Consider the following 16106-nt stretch of genomic DNA (forward strand, 5'->3'; position numbering starts at 1 on the left):
TTTTCCACGTATTTTTCCTGTTTTTTCGCCGATTTTCACCATTTTTTGATCGTTTTTTCACCAATTTTCACCATTTTTTCACCAATTTTCGCCGTGTTTTGGGGATATTTTCAGCATTTTGGGGGAATTTTCACCATTTAGGGATTTTGAGCATTTTCTGGTGTGTTTTGCCCATATTTTTGTGTATTTTCTCCATTTTTTCACCGATTTTCTCCATTTTTTCACCGATTTTCTCCATTTTTTCGCCGTTTTTTCACCGATTTTGGCCGTTTTTGGGGTTCTAACCCCCCCTGACGCCCCCTCCCCAATTTCCCCAGGCCCAGCTGGTGGTTCTGCGCCTTCCCCTACAGCTTCCTCATCTTCGTCTACGACGAGATCCGCAAGCTGATCCTGCGCCGCAACCCCGGAGGTCTCGGGGCCAATTCCGCCGATTTTGGGCAATTTTGGGCATTTTGGGGGAATTTGAGACATTTTGGGGGGATTTGGGGAATTTTCAGGGGATTTTGGGGGGGTTTTGGTGGGATTTGGAGGGGATTTTCGGGGGATTTGGGAGGAATTCTGGGGGGATTTTGGGGAATTTTGGGGGGATTTTGGGGAATTTTGGGGGAATTTGAGAAATTTTGGGGGGATTTTGGGCAATTTTCAGGGGATTTTGGGGGGTTTGAGGGGGATTTGGGAGGAATTCTGGGGGGATTTTGGGAATTTTAGGGGAATTCTCAGGGCATTTTGGGGGGGGTTGGGGGATTTGGGGCAATTTTGGAATTTTTGGGGGATTTGGGGGAATTTTCAAGGGATTTTGGGAATTTTGGGGGATTTGGGGCAATTTGGGAATTTTTTGGGGTGGATTTTGGGGGATTTTTAGGGGATTTTGGGAATTTTGGGATTTGGGGCAATTCGGGAATTTTTTGGGGTGGATTTTGGGGGATTTTTAGGGGATTTTGGGGGGATTTGGAGGGGGATTTGTGGGGAAATTTTGGGGGATTTTTGGGGGAATTCTGAGGAGATTTGGGTGTTTTGGGGGGGATTTTGGGGGAAATTTGGGGATTTTGGAGGGATTTGGGAATTTGGGGGGAATTTTGGGGGGTTTTCTGGGTATTTTAGGGGGTTTGGGGGGATTTTAGGGGAATTTTGGGGGGAATTTTGTGGGAAACATGGCAGAATTTTTGGGGAATATTTTGAGAAATTTTCAAGGGGATTTGGGGGGAATTTTGGGGGGAATTTTGGGAGAAATTTCGGTAATTTTGGTTGCACTCACTTTTCCCCCTTTTTCCCACCTTTTTTCCAGGTTGGGTGGAGAAGGAAACCTACTACTGACCCCCCCAAAAAAACCCAAAAAACCCACGGGACCCCCCCCAAAAAACAACCGAGACCTCCCCCAAAAAATCCCTTTTCCTCCCCAAAAAAATCCCATTTCCCCCCCCAAAAAATCCCCCTTTTTTCCCCCAAAAAATCCCCTTTTTCCTCCCCAAAAAATCCCTTTTTTCCTCCAAAAATTCCCCTTTTTTGCCCCAAAAAAGGGGAGGGGAGGGGTCGCACTGGGGATATTTTTGGGGGGGGTCTCCCCCTCCCCACCCCTCCCATCGTCGCGTGGAAAAAACAAAAACAAAAAAAAATTCAAAAACGGGGAAAAAAAAGGGGGGGAAATGAAGAAAAAGAAGAAATAAAAAAGAAATGAGAAATAAAGAAATAAATAAAGAAATAAATAAAGAAGTAAAGAAATAAAGAAAGAAATTTCCCCCCCAAAAAAAGCCAAAAACCCACGAAAAGCGGGAAAAAAATGGAATTTTCCCAAATAAAGCAGAAAGTGGAGCCCGAGTGGAATTTGGGGGGAAAAAGGGGGAATTTGGGGTAGAATTTGGGGGAAAAAGGAATTTTTTTGGGGGGAAAAAGAGGAAATTTGGGATGGAATTTTGGCAGGAAAAAGGAGGAACTTTTTGAGGAAAAAGGAGGAATTTTTTTGGGGGAAAAAAGAGGGAATTGTGGGGGGGAAAGGAGGAATTTGTCAGGGGAATTTGGGGGGGAAAAGAAGGAATTTTTGGGGAGAAAAAGAGGGAATTTGGGGTGGAATTTTGGCAGGAAAAAGGAGGAATTTTTGGGGGGGAAACGGAATTGTCGGGGGGAAAGGAGGAATTTTTGGGGGAATTTGGGGGCAAAAAGGGGAAAACTGGGAGGGGAATTTGGGGTGGAATTTTGGGGAGAAAAAGGGAAAATTTGGGGGGGAAAGAATTTTTGAGGGGAAAAGGGGGGATTTGGGGTGGAATTTTGGGGAAAAAAAGGAATTTTGGGGGGGAGAAGGAAGGAATTTTGAGGGGAAAAGCGGGAATTTGGGGTGGAATTTTGGGGGAAAAAAGGAGAAATTTGGGGGAGAAAGAATTTTTGAGGGGAAAAGGGGGGATTTGGGGTGGAATTTTGGGGGAAAAAAGGAGAAATTTGGGGGGGAGAAGGAAGGAATTTTGAGGGGAATTTGGGGGAAATTGGGGTGGAATTTTGGGGGAAAAAAGGGGAAATTTGGGGGGAAAGGGGGAATTTTGGGGGAATTTTGGGAAAAAAGGGGAATTTTGGGGGGTTTCACAATAATTTGGGGGGTCCACACACAGGTTTGGGTCACGTGACTCCTTTATTCTGCTCGGGGGGTCCCGGACCCCAAAACTGGGGAGGGGGACCCCAAAATCGGGGGAGTTTGGGGAAATTTGGGGGAATTTGGGGATTTCTGAGGGATTTAGGGTTAGTTTTTGGTATTTTCAGGTAATTTTGGGGGGATTTGGGGGATTTTGGGGATTTGGGGTAATTTGGGGGGATTTAGGGGATTTTTGAGGGGATTTTCCTGATTTTGGGGATTTTTTTGGGTGATTTTGGGGTGATTTCAGGGAATTTGGGGGTATTTTGTGGGGTATTTTTGCGGTGATTTTGGGATGATTTTGGGGTATTTTTGGGGTGATTTTTGGGGTATTTTGGGGTGAATTTGGGGGATTTTGGGTCACACGGGCTCCATCTGCAGCTCGGGGCTCTCGGGGGGGATTTTTGGGGTGATTTCAGGGGATTTGGGGGTATTGTGTGGGGTATTTTGGGGGGTGTTTTTGGGGTAATTTTGGGGAGTATTTTTGGGGTATTTTTTGGTGATTTTGGGGTGAATTTGGGGTGATTTGGGGGGGTATTTTTGGGGTGAATTTGGGGTATTTTGTGGTGAATTAGGGGGATTTTGGGGTGAATTTGGGGGATTTTGGGGTGAATTTGGGGGATTTTGGGGTGAATTTGGGGTGATTTGGGGGGTATTTTTGGGGTGAAATTGGGGTATTTTGTGGTGAATTAGGGGGATTTTGGGATGAATTTGGGGGATTTTGGGATGAATTAGGGGGATTTTGGGGTGAATTAGGGGGATTTTGGGGTGAATTTGGGGGATTTTGGGGTGAATCTGGGGGATTTTTGGAGTGAATTACAGGGGGATTTTGGGGTGATTTTTGGGGTATTTTTGGGGTGAATTTGGGGGGTTTTGGGTCACACGGGCTCCATCTGCAGCTCTTCACTCTCGGGGGGCTCCAGCTCCCGGAACGCCGCGTGGGACCCCAAAAACACCAGGGCGGCTCCTGGGGGTGGGGGGGTCAGGGGGGCCCGAATTCAGGACCCCCCCCAAAACCGGGACCCCCCAAAACCGGGACCCCCAAATCCGGGACCCCCCCCAAAAACCGGGACCCCCCAAAAACCGGGACCCCCCCCAAAAACCGGGACCCCCCCAAAAACCGGGACCCCCCCAAATCCGGGACCCCCCAAATCCGGGACCCCCCCAAAACCGGGACCCCCCCCCCAAAACCGGGACCCCCCCCCAAATCCGGGACCCCCCCCAAAAACCGGGACCCCCTCCCAAAACCGGGACCCCCCCCCAAATCCGGGACCCCCAAATCCGGGACCCCCCCCCAAAAAACCGGGACCCCCCAAAAACCGGGACCCCCAAAACCGGGACCCCCTCCCAAAACCGGGACCCCCCCAAAATCCGGGACCCCCCAAAACCGGGACCCCCTCCCAAAACCGGGACCCCCCAAATCCGGGACCCCCCCCAAAACCGGGACCCCCCCAAATACGGGACCCCCCAAAGCTGGGACCCCCCCCCCAAATCCGGGACCCCCAAAACCGGGACCCCCCAAATCCGGGACCCCCCCCCCCAAAACCGGGACCCCCCCCCAAATCCGGGACCCCCAAAAACCGAGACCCCCTCCCAAAAACCGTGCGGGGGTCCCAGGGGGGGTTTGGGGGCAGATTTGGGGGGGTTTTTGGGGGGTTTTTGGGGGGTTTTTGGGGGGATTTTGGGGGGATTTTTTGCGGGTCCTGAGGGGATTTTTGGGGTGATTTCTGGGGGGTTTTTGGGGGATTTTTTGGGGGTTTTTTGGGGGTCCTGAAGGGATTTTTGGGGGGTTTTTGGGGGATTTTTTGGGGGTTTTTGGGGTGATTTTTGGGGGGGTTTTGGGGGGATTTTTTAGGGGTTTTTGGGGGGACTTTTTAGGGGTTTTTGGGGGGATTTTTGGGGTGATTTTTGGGGGGGTTTTGGGGGGACTTTTTAGGGGTTTTTGGGGGGATTTTTGGGGTGATTTTTGGGGGGGTTTTGCGGGGATTTTTGGGGGGGTCCCAGGGGGATTTTTGGGCGGGTTTTTATGGGGATTTTTGGGGGGATTTTTATGGGGATTTTTGGGGGGATTTTTGGGGGGTCTGGGGGGTTTTGGGGGGGTCCAGGGGGGGTTTTTTGGGGCATTTTTAGGGGGGACTTTTGGGGAGGTTTGGGGGGTCCCGGGGGGGGGGGTTTGGGGGGTTTTTGGGGGATTTTTGCGGGGATTTTTTGGGAGGTTTTGGGGGGGGTTTTGGGGGGATTTTTTAGGGGTTTTTGGGGGGATTTTTGGGGTGATTTTTGGGGGGGTTTTGGGGGGATTTTTGGGGGGTCCAGGGGGCGTTTTTGGGGAGGTTTTGGGGGGATTTTGGGGGGATATTTTGGGGGGATTTTGGGGGGATTTTTGGGGAGGTTTAGGGAGGATTTTTGGGGGGTCCCAGTGGATTTTGGGGGAATTTTTGGGGATTTTTTGGGGAGTTTTTGGGGGGATTTTGGGGGGATTTTTGGGGGGATTTTGGGGGGGATTTTTGGGGGATTTTCGGGGGTTTTTGGGGGGATTTTTGGGGGGGCCCCGGGGGGATTTTGGGGGAGGTTATGGGGGAGGTTTTGGGGATTTTTTGGGGGGTTTTTGGGGGGATTTTGGGCGGATTTTTGGGGGTTTTTGGGGGCATTTTTGGGGGTTTTTGGGGGGTTTTTGGGGGGCCCCGGGGGGATTTTGGGGGGGATTTTTGGGGAGGTTTTGGGGATTTTTTGGGGGTTTTTGGGGGGTTTTTGGGGGGATTTTTGGGGGTTTTTGGGGGGTTTTTGGGGGGATTTTTGGGGGGCCCCGGGGGGATTTTGGGGGGGATTTTTGGGGAGGTTTTGGGGATTTTTTGGGGGATTTTTTGGGGTTTTTGGGGGTCTCACCCAGCAGCCAGAAGAGCGCCGCCCCCGCCCCCGCCAGCCAGAACAGGGGCAGGGAAACCCCGGCGGCCACGCCCAGCTGGTGGGCGGGGCTGAGCTCCCGGCCTGGCGGAAACCAGTACGGACCAGTATGGACCAGTACGGACCGGTACGGACCGGTATAAACCGGTATGGACCGGTACGGACCAGTATGAACCAGTACGGACCGGTACGGACCGGTATAAACCGGTATGGACCGGTACGGACCAGTATGAACCAGTACGGACCGGTACGGACCGGTACGGACCGGTATGGACTGGTATGGACCAGTACGGACCGGTATGGACCAGTACGGACCGGTATAAACCAGTACGGACCGGTATAAACCAGTACGGACCAGTATGGACCAGTACGGACCAGTACGGACCGGTACGGACCGGTATGGACTGGTATGGACCGGTATAAACCAGTACGGACCGGTATGGACCAGTACGGACCAGTATGGACCAGTACGGACCGGTACGGACCGGTACGGACCGGTACGGACCAGTACGGACCGGTATGGACCAGTACGGACCGGTACGGACCGGTACGGACCGGTATGGACCAGTACGGACCAGTATGAACCAGTACGGACCGGTACGGACCGGTACGGACTGGTATGGACCGGTATAAACCAGTACGGACCGGTACAGACCAATATGGACCAGTATGGACCGGTACGGACCAATATGGACCAGTATAAACCAGTACGGACCAGTATGGACCAGTATGGACCGGTATGGACCAGTATAAACCAGTACGGACCGGTATGGACCAGTACGGACCAGTATGGACCAGTATGGACCAGTATGGACCGGTATGGACCGGTATGGACCGGTATGGACCGGTATGGACCAGTATGGACCAGTACGGACCGGTACGGACCAGTATGGACCGGTATGGACCAGTATAAACCAGTACAGACCAGTATAAACCAGTACGGACCAGTTCCTTCCCAGTTTCCCCAGTTTGAACTCCCAGTTTATCCCAGTTCCCTCCCAGTCCCCCCCAGTCCATCCCAGTCCATCCCAGTTCCTCCCAGTCCCCTCCCAGTTCCTCCCAGTTCCCTCCCAGTTCCCTCCCAGTTCCCTCCCAATCCCTCCCAGCTCCCCCCCAGTCCCTCCCAGTATAAACCAGTCCATCCCAGTCCATCCCAGTTCCCTCCCAGTTCCCTCCCAGTCCCTCCCAGTAACTCCCAGTCCCCTCCCAGTCCCTCCCAGTATAAACCAGTCCCTCCCAGTCTCACCCAGCAGCACCAGCGGCGTCTCCCGGGCCCGGAGCCGAACGGCGACGCCGAAAAAAACCCCGAGAGCGACGAGGAGCAGCGGGGAGCTCAAACTGGGAGAACTGGGAGTTACTGGGAGCACTGGGAGCTCAAACTGGGAGCACTGGGAGGGACTGGGAGCACTGGGAGCTCCAACTGGGAGCACTGGGAGTTACTGGGAGCACTGGGAGCTCCAACTGGGAGAACTGGGAGTTACTGGGAGCACTGGGAGCTCCAACTGGGAGCACTGGGAGTTACTGGGAGCTCAAACTGGGAGCACTGGGAGGGACTGGGAGCTCAAACTGGGAGCACTGGGAGGGACTGGGAGCTCAAACTGGGAGCACTGGGAGTTACTGGGAGCACTGGGAGCTCCAACTGGGAGGGACTGGGAGCACTGGGAGCTCAAACTGGGAGCACTGGGAGTTACTGGGAGGGACTGGGACAAACTGGGACAAACTGGGACAAACCGGAACAACGCCACAAAACCCCCCAAAAATTCCCAAAAATTCCCAAAAAATTCCCAAAATTCCGCAAAATTCCCCAAAAATTCCCGAATTCCCGAAAATTCCCAAATTCCTCACAGGCAGCAGGCCAGCAGCGCCAGGAACAGCAGCAGGGAATTGCTGGGGAACAATGCCCCAAAAATGCCAAAAAATCCCCCAAAAACGCCCTGAAACCCCCCAAAATCGCTGTAGAACCCCCGAAAAATTCCCCAAAAATTCCCAAAAATTCCCAAAAATTCCCAGAATTCCCGAATTCCTCAGAGGCCGGAATTGCTGGGGAACGATGCCCCAAAAAACCCCCAAAAAATCACAAAAAATCCCCCAAAAACGCCATTAAACCGCCCAAAATCGCTGTAGAACCCCCGAAAAACTCCCCAAAAATTCCAAAAAAATTCCCAAAAATTCCCATAATTCCCGAATTCCTCAGAGGCCGGAATTGCTGGGGAACGATGCCCCAAAAAACCCCCAAAAAATCACAAAAAATCCCCCAAAAACGCCCTGAAACCCCCCAAAATCGCTGTAGAACCCCCGAAAAATTCCCCAAAAATTCCCAAAAATTCCCAAAAATTCCCGGAATTCCCGAATTCCTCACAGGCAGCAGGCCAGCAGCGCCAGGAACAGCAGCAGGGAATTGCTGGGGAACAATGCTCCAAAAATGCCAAAAAATCCCCCAAAAATGCCATTAAACCCTCCAAAATCGCTGTAGAACCCCCGAAAAATTCCCGAAAAATTCCCAAAAATTCCCAAAAATTCCCAAATTCCCAGAATTCCCGAATTCCTCAGAGGCCGGAATTGCTGGGGAATGATGCCCCAAAAAAACCCCAAAAAATCACAAAAAATCCCCCAAAAATGCCATTAAACCCCCCAAAATCGCCGTAGAACCCCCGAAAAATTCCCAAAAATTCCCAAAAATTCCCGAATTCCCGAATTCCTCACAGGCAGTAGGCCAGCAGCGCCAGGAACAGCAGCAGGTAGTTGCTCTGGAACCTCTCGGCGTTGTGGCCCAGGCGCCGCCAGAGCTCCCCCAGATTTTGGGGGACCCCGAAGCGCCGCTGGTCCAGGAAGGAGCCCCAGGGCCGCAGCCCCGCCCGGCGCGCCCCCAGCCAGCGCCAGGCCCAGCCGGGGGGGGACAGCCTGGGGGACCCAAAATCGCCAAAATTCACCCCAAAATCCAGCCCAAACTAACCCGAAAAACCCCGGCCCCAAAACAGCCCAAAAACACCCCAAAACCGCCCCAAAATCCACCCCAAAATCCACCCCAAAATCCACCCCAAAGCTGCCCCAGGGCCCCCAGCCAGCGCCAGGCCCAGCCGGGGGGGACAGCCTGGGGGACCCAAAATCGCCGGAATTCACCCCAAAATCCGGCCAAAACTAACCCGAAAAACCCCGGCCCCAAAACACCCCAAAAACACCCGAAACTGCCCCAAAATCCACCCCAAAATCCACCCCAAAATCCACCCCAGGGCCCCGAGCCAGCGCCAGGCCCAGCCGGGGGGGGACAGCCTGGGGGGGACCCAAAATCGCCGGAATTCACCCCAAAATCCAGCCCAAACTAACCCGAAAAACCCCGGCCCCAAAACAGCCCAAAAACACCCAAAACTGCCCCAAAATCCACCCCAAAATCCACCCCAGGGCCCCGAGCCAGCGCCAGGCCCAGCCGGGGGGGGGACAGCCTGGGGGGCGACCCAAAATCGCCAAAATTCACCCCAAAATCCACCCCAAACGAACCCAAAAAACCCCGGCCCCAAAACACCCCAAAACCCCCCAAAACCGCCCCAAAATCCACCCCAAAATCCACCCCAAAATCCACCCCAGGGCCCCGAGCCAGCGCCAGGCCCAGCCGGGGGGGGACAGCCTGGGGGGGACCCAAAATCGCCAGAATTCACCCCAAAATCCCCCAAATCCCCCGAAAATTCCACAAATCTCCCCAAAATTCCCCAAATCCCCCAAAACTCCCCAAAATTCCCCAAATCCACCCAAATCTCCCCAAAATTCCCTAAATCCCCCAAAACTCCTCCAAATCTGCCAAAATCTCCCCAAAATTCCCCAAATCCCCCAAATCTCCCCCAAATTCCCCAAAATTCCCCAAATTTCCCCCAAATTCCCACAAATCCCCCCAAAAGTCCCCAAATCCCCCCAAACTCTTCCAAATTCCCCAAAATTCCCCAAATCTCCCCCGAATTCCCCAAAATCCCCCAAATCTCCCCCAAATTCCCACAAATCCCCCCCAAAATCCCCAAATCCCCCCAAAACCCCCCAAAATCCCCAAATCTCCCCAAAACCCCCCAAAATCCCCAAATCCCCCCAAAATCCCCAAATTCCCCCAAATTCCCCCAAATCCCCCCAAAACCCCCCAAAATCCCCAAATCCCCCCAAATCCCCCCAAATCCCCAAATCCCCCCAAATCCCCCCAAAATCCCCAAAATCCCCAAATCCCCCAAATCCCCAAATCCCCCCAAATCGCCCCAAAATCGCGCCCCTCACCTGCCCAGCCCCCCCCTGGGGTCGCTCTCGGCCCCCGGCGGCTCCTGGGGGGGGGGCGCGGCCTCGGCCATGGCGGCGGCTTTGGGGAGAAACCGCGCGGTTTTGGGCAATTTGGGAAATTTGGGGAGAAACCGCGCGGTTTTGGGAATTTTGGGGAGAAACCGCGCGGGTTTGGGCAATTTGGGGAGAAACCGCGCGGTTTTGGGCAATTTGGGGAGAAACCGCGCGATTTTGGGCAATTTGGGGAGAAACCGCGCGATTTTGGGCAATTTCGGAAATTTGGGGAGAAACCGCGCGGGTTTGGGCAATTTGGGAAATTTGGGGAGAAACCGCGGGATTTTGGGCAATTTGGGAAATTTGGGGAGAAACCGCGCGGGTTTGGGCAATTTGGGGAGAAACCGCGCGGGTTTGGGCAATTTGGGAAATTTGGGGAGAAACCGCGCGGTTTTGGGCAATTTGGGGAGAACCGCGGGGTTTTGGGAAATTTGGGGAGAAACCGCGCGGTTTTGGGGGGATTTTGGGCAATTTGGGGAGAACCGCGCGATTTTGGGAAATTTGAGGAGAAACCGCGGGGTTTTGGGCAATTTGGGGAGAAACCGCGCGGTTTTGGGCAATTTGGGGAGAAACCGCGCGGTTTTGGGAAATTTAAGGAGAAACCGCGTGGTTTTGGGAAATTTGGGGAGAAACCGCGGGGTTTTGGGCAATTTGGGGAGAAACCGCGCGATTTGGGGGGATTTTGGGCAGAAACTGCGCGGTTTTGGGCAATTTGGGAAATTTTGGGGAGAAACCGCGGGGTTTTGGGAATTTTGGGGAGAAACCGCGCGGTTTTGGGAAATTTGGGGGATTTTGGGAAATTTGGGGGATTTCGGGGAATTCTTAAAGGTTTTTGGGGTCGTTTCGCAGATTTTGGGTCCCGCGGGGGATTTGGGGTCCCGGAGAGAATTTTTGGGGTTAAATCTGCAGATTTCGGTCCCGCAGAGGATTTTGGGGTCCCGGGGGGATTTTGGGGTTAAATTCGAGGATTTGGGGTCCGGGGAGAAATTTTGGATTAAATCCGCGGATTTTGGGTCCGGGGAGGATTTTGGGGTTAAATTCGCGAATTTTGGCGTCCCAGGAAGGATTTCGGGGTTATTCCGCTGATTTTGGGGTTAAATCCGGTGGTTTTGGGGTCCCGGAGAGGATTTAGGGGTTAAATCCGTGGATTTTGGGGTTATTCCGCTCATTTTGGGGTGAAATCCGCGGATTTTGGGGTCCCGGGGGGATTTCGGGGTTATTCCGCTGATTTTGGGGTGAAATCCGCGGATTTCGGGGTCCCGGGGAGGATATCGGGGTTATTCCGCTGATTTTGGGGTGAAATCCGCGGATTTCTGGGTCCCGGGGGGATTTCGGGGTTATTCCGCTGATTTTGGGGTTATTCCGCTGATTTAGGTGTTATTCCGCTGATTTTGGGGTGAAATCCGCGGATTTCGGGGTCCCGGGGAGGATTTCGGGGTTATTTTGCTGATTTTGGGGTGAAATCCGCGGATTTCGGGGTCCCGGCGAGGATTTCGGGTCCCGGGGAGGATTTCGGGGTTATTCCGCTGATTTTGGGGTTAAATCCGGTGGTTTTGGGGTCCCGGGGAGGATTTCGGGGTTATTCTGCTGATTTTGGGGTGAAATCCGCGGATTTCTGGGTCCCGGGGAGGATTTCGGGGTTATTCTGCTGATTTTGGGGTTATTCCGCTGATTTTGGGGTGAAATCCGCGGATTTCGGGGTCCCGGGAAGGATTTCGGGGTTATTCTGCTGATTTTGGGGTGAAATCCGCGGATTTCGGGGTCCCGGGGAGGATATCGGGGTTATTCCGCTGATTTTGGGGTGAAATCCGCGGATTTCTGGGTCCCGGGGAGGATTTCGGGGTTATTCCGCTGATTTTGGGGTTATTCCGCTGATATCGGGGTTATTCCGCTGATTTTGGGGTGAAATCCGCGGATTTCGGGTCCCGGGAAGGATTTCGGGGTTATTCCGCTGATTTTGGGGTGAAATCTGCGGATTTCGGGGTCCTGGGGAAGATTTCGGGGTTATTCCGCTGATTTTGGGGAGAAATCCGAGGATTTCGGGGTCCCGGGGGGGATTTCGGGGTTATTCCGCTGATTTTGGGGTGAAATCCGCGGATTTCGGGGTCCCGGGGAGGATTTCGGGGTCCCGGGGAGGATTTCGGGGTTATTCCGCTGATTTTGGGGTGAAATCCGCGGATTTCGGGGTCCCGGGGAGGATTTCGGGGTTATTTTGCTGATTTTGGGGTGAAATCCGCGGATTTCGGGGTCCCCCCGCCCCCGTTTCCATGGGAACCGCCCCCCCTCACCTGAGCCCGGAACCGCGGGAACGCGTGGCGGGGGCGGGGCCACGCAATGACGTCACAGTGGGTGGGGCTACCACCGTATGCAAATTTGGGGGCGTGGTTATGTCCATATATGGTTGTGGGCGTGGTCTAGACGCGCGTTTGCGAATTTTAACGAGGTGGGCGCGGTTTAACTGCCAGTATGCAAATTAATGGGCGTGGCCACGCCTTATATGGCAATGGGGCGGGTTGTGGGAGGGGCTATGCCCTTATATGGATATGGCGGAAGTTCGGGCTCCGTTTTGGGGGGGGAAAAGGGGAATTTTGGGGGCGAAACGGGATTTTGGGGAGAAAAAGGGGATTTTGGGGCAGAAGAGCGGATTTTTTGGGGGAAACAATTGGGTTTTGGGGGAGAAAGGGGAATTTGGGCAGTGAAAGGGGGAATTTTGGGGTAAAAGGATTTTTTGGAGGTAAAGGGGATTTTGGGGGGAAAGGGGGAATTTTGGGGGGAAAAGAAGATTCTTGGAGAAAAAGGGGATTTTTGGAGGGAAAAGGGGAATTTTGTGGGGAAAGGGAATTTTTTGGGGGGAAAAGGGAATTTTTTTTGGGGGGAAAAGGGGATTTTTTGGGCGAGAAACGGCGTTTTGGGGTGCAGAAAGGCCATTTCTGGGTAAAAAAGGGCGATTTTGGGGATAAAGGGGGGGAAATCGGCGCTGTGGGGAAAAGCGGGGTTGATTTGGGGCAAAAACAAAAAAAAAAACGGAATTGGAGGGTGAAGAAAAGAATCAAAATTTCCCAGCCCCCTCCCCAAATTCCCAGCCCCCTCCCCAAATTCCCAGCCCCCCCCCATCCATCACCCGGCGCCGCCGAATGCAAATTCCCCAAATCAAAACATTTTACTCGTAAATGGGCCCGAACTAATTAACTCAAGTGTTAATTAACGCCGCGCCGCCGCCGCCATCCATCTTCGGGGGGGGGGAGGAATTGGGGAGGGGGGAGTTGGCGGGGGGGGAGGGAATGGATGTGGGGGGGGGAGATGGTTTGGGGGTCCTCGAGTTGGGTTTGGGGGTCCCTGACCCGACTTGGGGGTCCCTGGGGGGATTTTGGGGGTCCCTGACCCGAATTTGGGGGTCCCTGGGGGGATTTTGGGGATCCCCGGGCGGATTTGGGGATCCTCGAGTTGGGTTTGGGGGTCCCTGACCCGACTTGGGGGTCCCTGGGGGGATTTTGGGGATCCCTGACCCGAATTTGGGGGTCCGGGGTTGCTTTTGGGGGTCCTCGAGTTGGGTTTGGGGGTCCCGGTGTTGGTTTTGGGGCTCCCTGACCCGATTTGGGGGTCCCTGACCCAAATTTGGGGGTCCCGGTTTGGCTTTGGGGGTATCCGACCCCTATTTGGGGGTCCCAGGATTGGTTTGGGGGTTCCCGGGGGGATTTTGGGGGTCCCAGAGGGAATTTTGGGGGTCCCCGGGGGGATTTTGGGGGTCCCTGAGGATGGCGGGAGTCCTTGGGGCGATTCTGGGGGTCCCGGAGGGAATTTTGGGGGTCCCCGGGGGTGTTTTGGGGAGGGGTCTCTCGGGGGTGGGTTTCCCCGTCCTCATCCCCGGGGGTTCCGATCCCGGGGGTCTCGCTGCCCCCCCGGTGCCCCCGGGGACCCCAGCCCCATTTCCCCCCGGTGCCCCCAACCCTTCCGGGGACCCCAGCCCCATTTCCCCCCGGTGCCCCCAACCCTCCCGGGGACCCCAGCCCCATTTCCCCCCGGTGCCCCCAACCCTCCCGGGGACCCCAGCCCCATTTCTCCCCGGTGCCCCCGGGGACCCCAGCCCCATTTCCCCCCGGTGCCCCCGGGGACCCCAGCCCCATTTCCCCCCGGTGCCCCCAACCCTTCCGCGGACCCCAGCCCCATTTCCCCCGGTGCCCCGGGGACCCCAGCCCCATTTCCCCCCGGTGCCCCCCAACCCTTCCGGGGACCCCCAGCCCCATTTCCCCCCGGTGCCCCCAACCCTCCCGGGGACCCCAGCCCCATTTCCCCCCGGTGCCCCCAACCCTTCCGCGGACCCCAGCCCCATTTCCCCCCGGTGCCCCCAACCCCCCAACCCTCCCGGGGACCCCAGCCCCATTTCCCCCCGGTGTCCCCAACCCTCCCGGGGACCCCAGCCCCATTTCCCCCCGGTGCCCCCCAACCCTCCCGGGGACCCCAGCCCCATTTCCCCCCGGTGCCCCCGGGGACCCCCAGCCCCATTTCCCCCCGGTGCCCCCGGGGACCCCCAGCCCCATTTCCCCCCGGTGCCCCCCAACCCTCCCGGGGACCCCAGCCCCATTTCCCCCCGGTGCCCCCGGGGACCCCAGCCCCATTTCCCCCCGGTGCCCCCGGGGACCCCAGCCCCATTTCCCCCCGGTGCCCCCAACCCTCCCGGGGACCCCAGCCCCATTTCCCCCCGGTGCCCCCAACCCTCCCGGGGACCCAGCCCCATTTCCCCCAGCCCCCCCGGTCCCCCCCGGTCCCCCCCGGTGCCCCCCGCGCCCCCCGCCCCCGCCGCCCCCCATCCATCACCCGCTGACAGCTCCGGCGGCGGCGAATTAGCACCTAAATCGAATATTGATCAGCGGGCAGGCGACGGGAACCGGGAACGGAACCGGGAACCGGGAACCGGCACCGGGATCGGGACCGGGATCGGGACCGGGAACCGGGATCGGAACCGGCACCGGCACCGGGAACCGGGAACGGAACCGAGAACCGGCACCGGGAACCGGCACCGGGAACCGGCACCGGGATCGGGACCGGGAACCGGGACTGGGAACCGGCACCGGCACCGGGATCGGGACCGGGAACCGGGACTGGGAACCGGCACCGGGAACCGGGAACCGGGACTGGGAACCGGGAATGGCACCGGGAACCGGCACCGGGAACCGGGAACCGGCACCGGGATCGGGACCGGGAACCGGGACTGGGAACCGGCACCGGCACCGGGATCGGGACCGGGAACCGGCACCGGGATCGGGACCGGGAACCGGGAACCGGCACCGGGAACCGGCACCGTGACCGGGAACCGGCACCTGTGGCAAATTAGCACCTAAATCGAATATTGATCAGCGGGCAGGCAACGGGAACCGGGAGCGGGAACCGGCACCGGGATCAGGACCGGCACCGGGACCCCCTTCGGGACCGGGACCGGGACCGGGACCCCCTTCGAGACCGGGACCGGGACCGGGCCGCCCCCGGGATGAGCCCCCGCCCCCCGGTGTCCCCACGGTGTCCCCACCGGACACGGTGACACGGCGGGACTCGGCCCAGTCTGGGACAGGACCCCGGGGACACCCTGGGGACACCCTGGGGACACCCCGGGGACACCCCGGGGACACCGAGACATCCTGGATCACCCCGGGGAGCCTTTTGGCCCCCTCGGGGCCACCTCGAGGACCCTTTTGGCCACCTCAGGGACCCTTTTAGCCCCTTTAGGGACACCCTGGGACCCTTTTGGCCACCCCGGGGACCCTTTTAGCCCCCTCAGGGACACCCTGGGACCCTTTTGGCCATGTCAGGGACCCTTTTAGCCCCCTTAGGGACACCCTGGGACCCTTTTGGCCACCCCGGGGACCCTTTTGGCCACCCTGGGACCCTTTTGGCCACCCCGGGGACACCCTGGGACCCTTTTGGCCACCCCGGGGACCCTTTTGGCCACCCTGGGACCCTTTTGGCCACCCCGGGGACACCCTGGGACCCTTTTGGCCACCCCGGGGACCCTTTTGGCCACCCCGGGGACCCTTTTGGGCACCTCAGGGACCCTTTTAGCCCCCTCAGGGACACCCTGGGACCCTTTTGGCCACCCTGGGACCCTTTTGGCCACCTCAGGGACCCTTTTGGCCACCCCGGGGACACCCTGGGACCCTTTTGGCCACCCTGGGACCCTTTTGGCCACCTCAGGGACCCTTTTGGCCACCCTGGGACCCTTTTGGCCACCCCGGGGCGCCACCGGGGACCCCCGCGATCCTCGGGGACCCCGCGTCTCCCCGGCCGCGTC

The 16106-nt window shown here is 56.8% G+C and overlaps 2 protein-coding genes across 8 annotated transcripts in view; one reads left to right on the top strand and one right to left on the bottom strand.

Moving 5' to 3' along the window:
- Nucleotides 1-1815, top strand: part of ATP1A3 (ATPase Na+/K+ transporting subunit alpha 3) — a 54718-nt gene extending 52903 nt beyond the window's left edge. For all 7 annotated transcript variants that reach the window (XM_077789802.1, XM_077789801.1, XM_077789804.1 and 4 more), the window contains 2 exons: nt 318-409; nt 1286-1815. In XM_077789802.1, coding sequence (XP_077645928.1) covers nt 318-409; nt 1286-1314 — 121 coding nt within the window. In that variant the 3' untranslated portion in view covers nt 1315-1815. The remainder of the gene's footprint in view (nt 1-317; nt 410-1285) is intronic.
- A 783-nt stretch (nt 1816-2598) lies between these two features.
- RABAC1 (Rab acceptor 1) lies at nt 2599-9840 on the bottom strand. The gene is made up of 5 exons (XM_077789785.1): nt 9770-9840; nt 8222-8419; nt 6765-6856; nt 5501-5602; nt 2599-3584 (listed from the first exon to the last, which is right to left on the bottom strand). Exons 1-5 carry the CDS (start codon nt 9838-9840, stop codon nt 3496-3498), a joined length of 552 nt encoding a protein of 183 aa, XP_077645911.1. The 3' UTR covers nt 2599-3495.
- Nucleotides 9841-16106: the final 6266 nt, after the last annotated feature.

Source organism: Lonchura striata, chromosome 37, assembly GCF_046129695.1.
Source record: "Lonchura striata isolate bLonStr1 chromosome 37, bLonStr1.mat, whole genome shotgun sequence".
Lineage (NCBI taxonomy): Eukaryota > Metazoa > Chordata > Aves > Passeriformes > Estrildidae > Lonchura > Lonchura striata.